The 12299-nt window shown below is 50.0% G+C and overlaps 2 protein-coding genes across 19 annotated transcripts in view; one reads left to right on the forward strand and one right to left on the reverse strand.

Annotated features, from left to right (window-relative positions):
- Positions 1-1475: 1475 nt before the first annotated feature.
- Positions 1476-10841, reverse strand: GLUL (glutamate-ammonia ligase). 2 transcript variants are annotated; one of them, NM_001002965.2, is given in 8 exon segments: positions 1476-3360; positions 3948-4147; positions 4327-4454; positions 4855-5001; positions 6447-6608; positions 7932-8110; positions 9587-9706; positions 10728-10841. In NM_001002965.2, coding segments are annotated over 7 exon segments (1242 nt in total). In that variant the 5' UTR covers positions 9694-9706; positions 10728-10841; the 3' UTR covers positions 1476-3041.
- The window catches only part of RGSL1 (regulator of G protein signaling like 1), a 245677-nt gene continuing 242677 nt past the window's right edge, over positions 9300-12299 (forward strand). For 16 of the 17 annotated variants that reach the window (XM_038542217.1, XM_038542216.1, XM_038542214.1 and 13 more), the window contains exons 1-2: positions 10347-10504; positions 11553-11733. The gene's annotated coding sequence lies outside the window, so the exon portion shown is untranslated. Of the gene's footprint in view, positions 9426-10346; positions 10505-11552; positions 11734-12299 lie in introns of those variants that run through there. The other variant, XM_038542213.1, reaches the window with a different exon arrangement.

The following is a 12299-nucleotide window of genomic DNA, read 5'->3' on the forward strand; positions in this document are numbered from 1 at the left end:
AAACGGATAACTCCTTTTGTGAACACAGGCCTCTGTCTCTTTAAGGCTGAGGGCTTGGCTGCCATTCTGCTTAATCACTGATAACTTATCGGTAACCCAGTGTCTGTTAAATGAGCTATTAAAAAAAAAAAACAAAAAACACCTTAGGAATACAAAGGGATTGCACTGTGACCTCTATAGGTCACAGCTAATTCTAGGTGAGAGGGTAGAGAAGGAAATAACCTTGTTTCCACTGAAGTTCTGATCATATTAATTTAGAATTCCTTTTCATGTCATCTTTGCTGGGAACTGTGCTCAGGCCATTGCCTTGATCTGGTGCTTGTGCTGCAGATAACATACCATCCCCAACCCCCATTCTTGAACTGCAAGGGGTGCTCCAGTGAGGGGAAGCCAATTTCAGCTGGGAAGAGGGAAGTAGAGGTTCAATGCAAAGAACACCCCACAATTTGTCAGCAAAACCAAGATGATGCTGAGTGACAGAAGCCACTCTTAAAATCACGCTGAAACAACCAGTACTAACTGGGACCATACCCAGTAAACCAATATCATCCTATTCTGAAAATGTCCAGCCAATCTTCCTAGAAAACAAACAAAAAACCACCCAAAACCCACAATTATCTAGGATTGCCTAAAACTAGAGCAAAATACACACTTGCTCAAAGAAAATAGTCATCTCTAAGTTTGCTCTGACAGGACCCACCGACCTCCAAACTGATAGAGGACATTACCTTTTAAAGATAGTAATTGCTATTGCCCACAATACCTGGCACATTAGGTTAAAGTGTTGGATGAGAGTGCTTTTTGCCAGAGGGTTACACACAACATTGTGGAGGAGAGTTTCCACCTAGCTTGGTATGGAATTGAACTAAGAATAAAGCAGGGAAGGTGGGAGAACCAGCTTCCAGGTAGAGGGATCAAGAACAAGGAGCTTTGGGGGGGGGACTCAATAAGCAGTTCATTGGGCTAGAGAAAGGAGAGCAATGTCCAGGGCATATCTGGGCTAGCTGGCTCTGACCCAGCCAGCCTCGGAAGGCTTCAATCAGGGTCGCCGCAGGGCCAAGAGGTGCAACACCTCGGGGGTGGTGGGTAAGGATGAAATCAAGACCAGTAGGGATGGTGAGAGCCCTTGATAACACATTAACCATTTCAGGCTGCTATAAAACTAAAAAGGGTGCTTAAGACGATGTTATAGAATCATAAGTCAAAACCAAGCTCTGGAGCACATGAGGAGAGGGCTAGGGTTTGTACCATCCTCCAAAACTCTAGGGCTGGGATATGCCTTCATCCTGAGACTCCAAACACTCAAAGTACAAAAGCGAGCTGGTTGGCAACATGACTTAAGACAGAGTTTTAAAAATTCCTAGAGTGAGTGAATTTGAGCTTGTCTCTTTAAAAAAAAAAAATCCCCTTTTTTGGTAGGAAAAAGAATGAAAAGGCACGCAGGGATTTAAAAAGAAACACAAAGAATCGAGTCGGAAGAGATCTTATAAATGTTAGGTTGATTTATAAGAGCTGCGCTGGGCAGTTAACAGTTTGTTTACAATGAAGAGCTATCTAACTGAACATACTGTGCATGGCAATTAGAAGTCGTCATGGCAAGAGGAAGCCACCGCCGGCCGGCTGCAGCCAACATGAAAACAGCCAGACACAGCCAGGAAAACATAGGGATGAAGATGGGGTTTGCATTTTATTATAAAAGAAAAAGTAACGCCTCAGGAATCTTAACAATGGAAAGGAGCATCTCACACTCAGAATAGACACCAGGATACAAAATGACAAGTGTTCTGACTCCAGGGCTGTCCCCATGTCCTCATAAGAGCAGAGATAGGAAGGAGACAGCCAAAGCAAACGGGTGATTCTGTAACAACGAAGACTCAGAAGAACCCTACAACAGGATTAAAATCTAAACTTCTGTTTTGCTTTTTAAAAAATTTTAATATATCAAAAGGCCTGCTTTAGTGACATGCTAGTCCCATCAGAAAATAATCCCAATAACCCCTTGTCAGTAACATGCAAGTTGACCAGCCAACTCTTTATTTCTAAACCTCTGTGTGTACATGTGTGTCTTTTAAACCAAAGCCACGGGGCTCAGGTGACTCCTCCTTCTACAACGTGCTTTCCACCTGTCAACCTGTCAACCGACCGGTGTCTACCCTCAATTGCAGAAGAGTGGGCAGGGCACATGGGAGCCCTATAGTGGCAGTGAGGGAATACCAAGTCTCCACTCAGTAGGAGATCCTTATTTCCAGACTATTCACCTCAAATCTGGCTCTCCGTGACCAGAATGTTTTTCCTCCTTTAGGAAAAAAACCACACATATCTGCACACCCATATATATAATTTTTTTTGTTTTTACATTTAAATATAAAAATACTACTCTGCTTTGTGTTATAAATGGAGGACCAAGCAATAAGAACTTTTTCTGCTAAGGTAGGTCAATCCATCCTTACACTGAGCTTGTCTTCAGGTGAGGGCTATCTCGCCCCAGATAGGGGAAGCCCTGCACCAGGAGGACGGGAGGCACATTCCCGCCTGATTCTCTCATAAGTCTCACTTTTTTAATAGAAAGTTGGTTATAACCTTATTCGAAGTGGAACTTCCCACCAGGAGGGGAAATCCTAACCTAACCCCAGAGTAAGTAACCCTCCCCACCCTCAACACTCAGCTACCTCGAAGAAAAGAGCCCTCCCCCTCCCTTCACAAACACTATTCTCTGTCCGGATAGCTACGCCTATTGGACAAACACACCTGATTAAATGGGAACAGTGGTTATGTCTCCCTACCCCCCTCCCTACTAACATACTAGACAGCTTTCAGTGACAGGGAAAAAAAAGGGGGGGGGGTGTAAAAAGATTAAGAACTTGACCCCTCTATCCTGGCCAAAGAAAGCAAGAGATATTAACTGGGCATGAGGAATAAAAAAAGACCTTGATATTCCGCCCTTTGAGTTACTGCTATTAGGACAGTCAAGAGAGGGGCAAACACGGAGGCAGGATGGAGAATTAATTAGGAGGGGTTCGATGGCTGTAAGTCTAGTCCGCTTAGTTTTTGTACTGGAAGGGTTCATCGCCAGTTTCGTTGAGAAGACATGTGCGGATGAGGGCTTCTGTCACCGAAAAGGGGTCGCAGTTGGCAGAGGGGCGACGGTCTTCAAAGTAACCCTTCTTCTCCTGGCCGACAGTCCGGGGAATGCGGATGCTAGCACCACGGTTGGCCACGCCGGCAGAAAAGTCGTTGATGTTGGATGTCTCATGGAATCCAGTTAGGCGCCGGGCATTATCCAGGCCTCCCTTGGGATCGTAGGCTCGGATGTGGTACTGGTGCCGCTTGCTCAGTTTTTCAATGGACTCCTCAATGTACCTAGGGTAAATGGAGAAGATGGTGGGGTCCAACCTGCCACCAGGAAATCTGCCCTTCAACGGCAGGGGGCCAGGTATGGATCTAAGAATGGAGGGGCTCCTCTATCAACGACTGCTTACAATTCACCAAAACATGGTCCCCACAGATCAAACATTCCACCAGGGCAGTAACTCTGCCTTCTTACCTGTGCATCCCACCCAGTGCCTCAGGATGGTGCTGGACACTCACTACATGGTATTTGTTAAAGGAAAAGATCCTTATCAAAGACCTTCCCCCACCCCTAAGCATTAAGTTCATTCACATGCTTTTTATTGTTACTAAGTTATTTCCTATTGAAGACTTTCAAACCCATTAATTAAATTAGGTCCCCCCTTTTCCAATCGCTACCCTTGGATTCGATTCCTAGAGTATTTTTTGGTACTTTTCAAATAGGAATGAAATGACAGAATTAGAAAACCACTTGTAAAGCCAAGTGCTAAAAGCTCAAGTCCACATGGAGAAGTCTGGCTCATTTAGCCCCAACACATCAGACCCTTGGCAAGTACGCGAGCAAGGAAAAGATGGCCCCATCAAGAGAAAGCACTTACTTTAGACCATTCTCCTCTCGCATGGCCTTGGTGCTGAAGTTGGTGTGGCAGCCTGCACCATTCCAGTTTCCGGGAATGGGCTTAGGATCAAAGGTTGCTATCACTCCGAAGTCTTCACATACACGATGCAAGATGAAACGGGCCACCCAGAGATGATCTCCCATGTCGATTCCTTCACAGGGTCCTATCTGGAATTCCCACTAGAGAGAACAACACAGTTGGCCTTTACAATAATGCCAACTTCTTACCCCGGTTCAGAAGCTCTTAACCGTGCTTTTTTCTCACCTCTATTCCAATCCCGCTTAAGTTTTAGGCAAACGAGGGTGCTGGCAAAAGTCCCCACTTGCCCATAGGTCCTACAGATGAACAAGTCACTTACCTGGGCAGGCATGACCTCAGCGTTTGTCCCAGCAATCTTGATGCCAGCATACAAGCAGGCCCGGTAGTGAGCCTCCACGATATCCCTGCCATAGGCTTTGTCTGCTCCTACACCACAGTAGTACGGACCTGCAGAGGCATTAAGGTGAAAGGTCAAGACACAGGAAACCCAAGAAATCCTTTTCCACAAAGGTCAGAAATCAGAAAGCTCTCAACATTTGCTCTCCGGAATCACTATGCCTGTCTTCACCTGGAGGTGGGGGTGCTAGCATGCAGGGGGTTCCTCTTGGCCATTATATTATAACCTCAGTGGAGCCAAAAGATTTCCCTCCATGTTAATGTCTAAATACAATGTCTGCATTTGGGTAACAAGAGGGGCTCCCTACAGTATTATTTCAGCCAGCCTTAGGGATATTCCCATAGCTTTTCTGATCCATAAGGAGTTTACGGTCAGCTATGAAGAGAGTCTTTCTTTGGCAATGAAGCAACAAGGGAACAGGAGGGTTAACCCATCATCAAGAGGACTCACCTTGGGGCCCAGGGAAGCCATTGGAAGGCCAACCAAAAGGGTGACCATCTGTGCCCATGAGAGTATATTCCTGCTCCATTCCAAACCAGGGGTGTTGGTTGCTCACCATGTCCATTATCCGTTTACAGGTATGCCTTAAATTGGTTTCTAGGGGAAAAAAAAAAAAAAAGTCAATGTGCCATTGAAGACACAGTGCAAATACACTGAATCCCAGTGCAGATGGGGAAAAGGTCTTTGGATCCCACAAAGCTGAAGTGTGGACTATAAGGTGAATGATACAGAGTAAAACCGTTTTTTTGTGTTCCATCAACCTAAGTGGGGAAAATAGGAGAAGTAGTAATCATAGGTCTGTAGGGAGACTCGTAGGTCACAAACAAATCACATGGAGTGGATCCAGAAGAGAGCAAATCTGCACCTTATCTGCATGCTGGCCACTTCCCAAGTACCACATGTCAGGCACTTAAACTCTATTCACAAGGCAGCTGCTTTAGTCGTCAGACTTATTCCTGGTTTCTCAAGTATTTAGAGCCAAACCTACAATTTTGAGAATCATTGGTCTATTGGGGGCCTCATATTCCAGGTGAGAAGATTAAGGGCTACGTTGTCTACTACAAATGCAAAATATTAAAATGAGATGAGCTTGACAATTTCTAAGCTAGAAAAGAACTTTAAAATAAGTAGATACGGACTTAAAATCAGCAGCTAAACTATGTCCCCAAGCCCCAAACCATTTTAAGACCTCTACTACTTGAAGGAAAAACCACAACGGAGTCTTCCTAACATAAGGATTAAAGCCTCTACTTTTACAAAAGAGAAAATGCAGTTCAGCTCAGAGACATTGGGTGGCCTGCTCAAGTTACCCAGCAAGTAGCAGAACCAGGAAAGCCGTGGTTTGCTTGGCCTCAGAGCTCACGCCCTTTACCACAATGGTACTGCCTCTCAAAACAAAGGCAGTAAGGTCCAGGAACTAAGTAATTTGTTGCAAGTCACACTGGCAGGGCACAGCAGGAGACTAACAGTGAGGAGGGTGGGGGGCTTTGGTGGAGATAACGAGGTGAATGGCAGAGAATCAGGATCAAATGCCACGAGAGGCAAAAATAAAAAAATGCAGTTACGGTGAACCTCCAAGACACATGTATACTCTCGGTGAACGCAGACAGGAGATGGATTTTATCCCCCGCCCTTTTAAAATCAGGGAAACTTAAGTGTAAGGGGATAAATAACTTGCCAAGGTTCATAGCCAGTTAAGTGGCAGATCCAGAATTCAAACCCATCATTCTGACTTCAGAATTCACGTTTTTCAAATCTACAGGCAGGCAGTAGGGCTGTGTCATGGGGGAACAGGTAGACAGATTAAAGGAATTCACTGTTATTTTGTACAACCAATAGAGGAGACCATGTGTAGATGGACCACACGGCCTCTCTGAATGAGGGCGTTCAAGGTAGAGATGCATGTCCCATTACCCAGACTCCCGCAACAGTTTGAGACATAAGATGGTCTCGTGTTCCTGCTCCCAATTTTGGAACCTCCTGTCCTTTTCCTTTACAACACTCACGGACTGAGGACAGGTCCATACCTATCCTGTACACACCTGCAGGCTTTCTGTTGTATTTGAAGACTTCACAGAATACCAGCTTGTTGGGGTCCTTGCGGAAAGGGTCGCGAAACATGGCAGCAGGGACAAGATACATGTCACTGTTGGAGCCTTCAGACTGAAAGGTGCTAGAGCCATCAAAATTCCATTCAGGCAACTCTGGGGTAAAAGGAGAAGGGAAAATTAGGTTAAGAATGTGGAGCTTTACAGGGAGGAGTACAGACCCTTACTTAACCTTACTATGTCGAAAGAGATACACCTTCTTTTCAGAAAGTCAAGTGATACATGACTCCTGCAATCAATATGCACACTCTGACAACTGCACCTGGCTTTAATGTCCTTCCCACATGGGTTGCAAGTAAGACCACTGCATCACTTCCTTTAAGAAAAATAAGTCACAAAAACAACCTGAGAATGAAGTTATCTTCCCCAGGTCATCTGCTAGACACTGTGGAGACAAACTGAAATAGACTGACATAACCAGGAAGTCAGTCACCATTTAGAAAACTGGAATAGGAGAAACAGATTCAGATTCCCCCACAAGGTCCCCGAGTCGCTTCATTAACTCATCCCCCATTGCATCCAGGGACTGTTCTAGCTCAAGCTGTCCTTATTCTACAGTAAGGAAATGAACGACTAGCAGGATAACGTAGTCAAGGGTGCTCCCATTATCACTTATCCACTTGCCCCACTATGTATTAAAGGCTGGTTTCTTCCTCTCCAAAGGCAGAGAAACAGACTCTTCTCTTGTACCCTCAGTGCCTAATACCTGCCTCATAGCACGTATATAGTTTATACTTTATATTTTATGGTCATGTATTCACTCCAGTGTGAACACCATTAGAAGAGTAACCCTTCGTAAAAGTAGGTAAGAGGTGGTTATTTTTTTTTCTCTGGTCCCCTTCCAGAAGGAGGGCTATGGCTTGCTCTTGATGAAAAATGAAAGTCACGAGCTCCTGGTGTGATAAGCAATCAGGTGGCTTAAGAATTTCCAAAAGTGGCATCAACTAAAAACAAATGAACGGCTAGTCCTATTTAGAAACCACTTTACAGAGTCTGCTTTGCATCTAGAACCTCACTGATAGGAATATGAAACAGTATTTATTCAGTGTTTATCAAGTAGATAGTGGAGTCAGGTTAGAACAATGGTTTTCAAACGGGGTTCCTGGGGGTGCCTTAGGGCCAATTAAATGGGGATGCCCAAGTCAGCAAAGTTTCTCAGCCCCCCTCCTGCCCCAACTAGACTTTTAATCTTTTTTCTTCAATATACTGGCTTACATGTAAGATTCTATTGAAATAAAGGGGTCCATTGTTACTATGCTTTGAGGCAGTGTAGGAGCTTAACATCAACTGAATGGAGTCTGAGAAACCCTGCCTTAGGAAACCTTAACAAACAGAATAATAAAGTGGCTAAATCTAGTGGCTTGGTTTCAGGCTGCTCCCCCCACCCAATCCCGACTCCCACTCTGCTCGGTCTCTCACCTTCAACACCCTTGGGCTCACTGTCCAAGGTCCGGGTCTTGCAACGTAATCCTTCTCCAGTCCCGTCAATCCAAATATACATAGCTTGCACTTTCTCGCCCTGAGGCAGGGACATGTACACCTGCTTGATGCCTTTGTTCAAGTGGGAACTCGCAGAGGTGGCCATGGTGGAAGTTGTTCTGCAGAGAAGAACCAAAAAAAAAAAACAATGAAGGTCACCGACTCCCAAACTGAGCCTCCTCAGGAACGACTCAAGTAAGGACAATTCAATCAAAAAGTCACAATGGGATTGTTGTCCCCTCCCTTTGGAAGCCACACTCTCCAGGGTATAGTTATTCACTCTGCTTTCAAGGGGTTTAAGTTTTTCTATCAGAAAATCTTCTAGGCTTCCTCAAGCTAGAATCCACACTTGTGAGGACTAAGCTCTATTTTCTCAATGTAGCCAAGGTAGAGGAAGTGTTTTATTTTTTACACTAAGACACTGGGCGGAAGCAGGGAGCTCCTAAAACAAAACAAAACACTAAAGTTCAGAAGGACATAGCTCACAGAAGGTCTCTTCTCCCAATATGCGTAAAATCCAGCCACAGAAAGGCTTGGCTGCTTATGGTTTCTGGGTCAGTCTCGTCTTTTCCTTGCATCCTGGCTGGCATCTCAGTGAAAAACCCTTTTTTAGAGATCCCTCCACTCCACACATTGAGATGGTAGCAAGAAACAAGGAGGCCAGCTCGAAGACTTTAAAGACTGGTGGGCTTCCTAAAAGCAGTGCAAGTTACTAGGAACCCGCGAGGCATCAAAAGAGCTGATCTGAGCTGGATTCTAAAATGTACACTGCTATGGTACATTTTCCATGGGTCTTCTCACTTAAGAAGGCAGATTTATGTTTGCAAACGACATCCTCAGATTCCACCAGAGAACTTTAATGAGCAAATTCCTACTTGGGTAACAAAAAAGATCTGGGTTTTGAAAAGCCAAGTGGCACGCTAGAAACTGCAAGCCACTGCCACAAAAACCTCTGAAAGGAGAGAAACCCAACACAAGAGGAAATGTTGTACCCCCACCCTCCCCAGCTCAGTGGCCCAGGGTGGCTGAAAGGGAACACATTGTTCTCCGACGACTTGGGCAACTTTCTGAAGTACAGTGGCTAAGTTTCTATGGGCAACGGTCCATGTTTGCCCAGCTGAAAACAGAACTACTTCTCCCTCCCATAGCCTCACCCCTTCCCTTGGGGGAAAAAAAAAAAGCAGAACCTCTCTGGTGTCTCCCACTAGAAAACCTTTGCATCTCTTTGCATATCCAGTGCAGGGGTCTCGGTGGGTCACACAGCACCCCCACCCCTGCCTTTAAAGGCCAGAAGGAACAATACCTGACCCTTTCAGTTCCCACTAAAGACTACTATCGATGGTCTCCCCAACCCGTTACACCATCATCAAGCCATCATCAAGCCACGCTTTTTCCAGCTTTCAGCCTCAGTTCCAGATTTTCCTGCTCTTTTGGGTGAGACGAACTGGATGCCAACATTCTAGGCTACTGGTTATCGACTGGTGCCGCCGCGGTGCCCAGAGTTTTACGTGGGATAAAAATGGGACTCTGCGCGTCCTAGCTGTTTCTGCAGCTGTCACTGGCTCCGGGGTCTTCCTCCCTGTCTCTTCACTCACCCCAGCCACAGAAGGTCAATCGGGTCGTTGGGATTGCCTTCCCTGGCCCTTCTCCGTTTGGAGTCGCGTTCGCGCCTCTCCAGGCTCTCGGGCTCCCGCTGGTCCATACACCGGAGCTTTCTGGGCGAGGGGGACGGAGACGGAGAAGGGGTCAGGGAGCGATCGGGGTCGCAGCGCGCCGAGGAGGCAAACGGAGGCGGGTGGGATACGGCCTTAATCTTGACTCGCGACTTCTCTCCCGAGTTCACCGAGTAGGCGACGAAGCCGAAGCAGTTGTTGGGGGACTCCGAGGACCGCGACTCCGCCTCGTCTTCATCTTCGCCGTCGGCGCTCTTCGCGGACTCGCGGCAGGGGGGGGCTCCCCGCTTCCCGCCCCCCGGACAGTTGGGATAATCCACCTCGAGAGCAGCCCTCGGCCCCTGCAGCGTCCCTAAAGTCGGCGCCCCGCCCCTCGGGCCGCCGGCCGGACCTCAGGGCCTCGCCCAGGGGGCCATCACCCTCCGAGGGCCCGGGCGGGGAGGGCTGGGGGCGGGGGCACAGCGCACCGCCGCCGCCGCCGCCGCCGCTGCCCGGCCAGGCCTCTCCGCCCGCTGCGCGGGGGCCACGCCGCGGCCCGGCTCCCCATTGTTCAGTCACAGTGCAGGGCGCCCCCGGACCCCACTGGCGACGCTCACGGCTGCTCGCCTCAAGGTAGGCGCCTAGAGATCAAGACCACGACGGTCCCCCAGGGCCGCCGCCGCCGCGCAGCAGGAGAGCGAGGCTCCCGCGGGGCCGCCAGTCATTCCTCCGCGGCGCGCACGGCCCGGCCCCAGCACGGGCTCCACCGTTCGCCTCCCCGAGACCTCCAGGGGCGGCGCTTAGAGCCGCGAGCAGCCGAAGAAAGACCAAAACAACTCCCCGCCCCCCCGCCAGCCCGCGGTCAGCGCGCGCGCACCCCACAATCGCCAGGCCGGGCCCGGGCAGCCGGGAGCCCGGGGCGCCGAAAGCACCCCGAGGGCGCGGGGGCGGAGAGGCACCGCGGGGGCTGGCGGTGCACGGGGCTGCCCTGAGCCGCGGGGGCGGCGTGCCGGGCTCGGGGGGAGGGGGAGGGGGAGGGGGCGGCGCGCACCACTGGAGGTCCCCGGGCCGGCGGCGCGCTTACCTGGGCGGGTCGCAGGCAGCAGGGCGGGCGGGCGGGCCGCGAGAGCGAGGTGCGGCGAGGAGAGGAGGCCGGGGCGCTGCTCAGAAGCTCCCCTCCGCTCCCATTCTCGGCTCTGCGAGGCCGCCTGCAACCCCGCGCTCTTTATCCGCGGCCCGGGCCGCCCCCGGCGCCCTGATTGGCTCCCAGCGGCCGGGAGCCGGGGCGGAGCGGCTGATGCGCGCCCGGGCGCCGCGGCCATTGGGCGAACCCGCGAGCGGGCGCCGTCGGGGCGGGGGTGCGAGCGCTTGCGAAGAAAGAAAGGGAAAGGGCCGTGGGGGGAGGGGGAGGGGGCGGGGGGAGGGGGAGGGGAGCCGAGGAAGGTCTGGCCCGCGGCGCGCGGACGGGCGAATTCCTGCCAGGAAGGACCCCGCCTGCCCGGGCCGCCGCTCGCCTCCGCCGGCCGAGCGCCGGCCCTTCAGCCCCCACCCCCGCCCCCACCCCCACCCACCCCCACCCACCCCCGGCCCGAGCCAGGCGCCCCGCCGACCGCCCGGCCTCCGCCCCTGCCGCCTTCAGGTTGGATAGTTTTGCAGGAGAGGCCTCTCTTTTTCGAGGTCGTACTGCAGACCCCAAGGCCCCCTGAGCACCTTCTGATCCCCGGGAACGTAATTTTGCCTTTTGTTGTTTGAGAACCTCCAGCCCTCCTCTGCGCTCGCGTCCAGTTTGAGTGGGGGCGGTGGCGGGGCGCGGGGGGGGGCTCCCCGAGGGGGGCCTGGGAAGTGAATGGCGCTCGGCCGGCCGTTCTCTCCTCCCTAACCTACGTGCTGTGCTTCTGCTATTCCTTAGAGAGGATCCTGGCGGGTGTAGGAAGGCTCAGGAGACCTGTCAGATTCTGCCCCTGTCACTCCAGAGACCAGTCTTTCAGCGACTCTTTAGGCTTCCACATCTGCAGATCCAGCCCTGGGAGAGAGCACCTTTCCAGCTGCCCACCAGATCTGACTGTTCCCCGAGGGCAGCTGAGTGAAAAGTGAGTTCTTCACACGCCCCCTTTGAAGCCCAGGGTACATCAGAATTTTAGAATTTTTGAAAATAATGCTGTGATTTGCTTTTCAAGTAACTTATTGTGCCTTCTTTTTAATCTGGAAAATCAGAATCGGTACCCCTTCCGTCTCTCAGCCTTGCTGTGATGGGTGAGAAAACGGGTATGTGAACACAATCTTGAGATGGATGCCTGTCCACAGATGCATAATAACTGTATAGTATAGTATACATACATACATACATACATAGAGATGCACACATGCAACACATGGGCACATCTGATATCTTCGTTGCCACCAGTGCGCTCCCTTGGTTATTTATTTTTATTGCCTGAAATCCACTTGATGGTGTCTAGTCTTTATTGCAGTTTTCAGGAGCCCCACTATTTGAGACTTTGAGATTATTTTGTTTGAAGACCCAAGAAGTCAGGCCTCGTTGCCTTTGGAAGAGGAAGGGGAAAAGTTTGTTCCTGTGGTTATTTTTTTGTACCACAAATATGGAAAAGAAATGTTGCCTGTAACCGCACACACATAACTTGGCTTCTTTGGTCAA

This window comes from Canis lupus, chromosome 7 (assembly GCF_011100685.1).
Source record: "Canis lupus familiaris isolate Mischka breed German Shepherd chromosome 7, alternate assembly UU_Cfam_GSD_1.0, whole genome shotgun sequence".
Classification (NCBI taxonomy): Eukaryota; Metazoa; Chordata; class Mammalia; order Carnivora; family Canidae; genus Canis; species Canis lupus.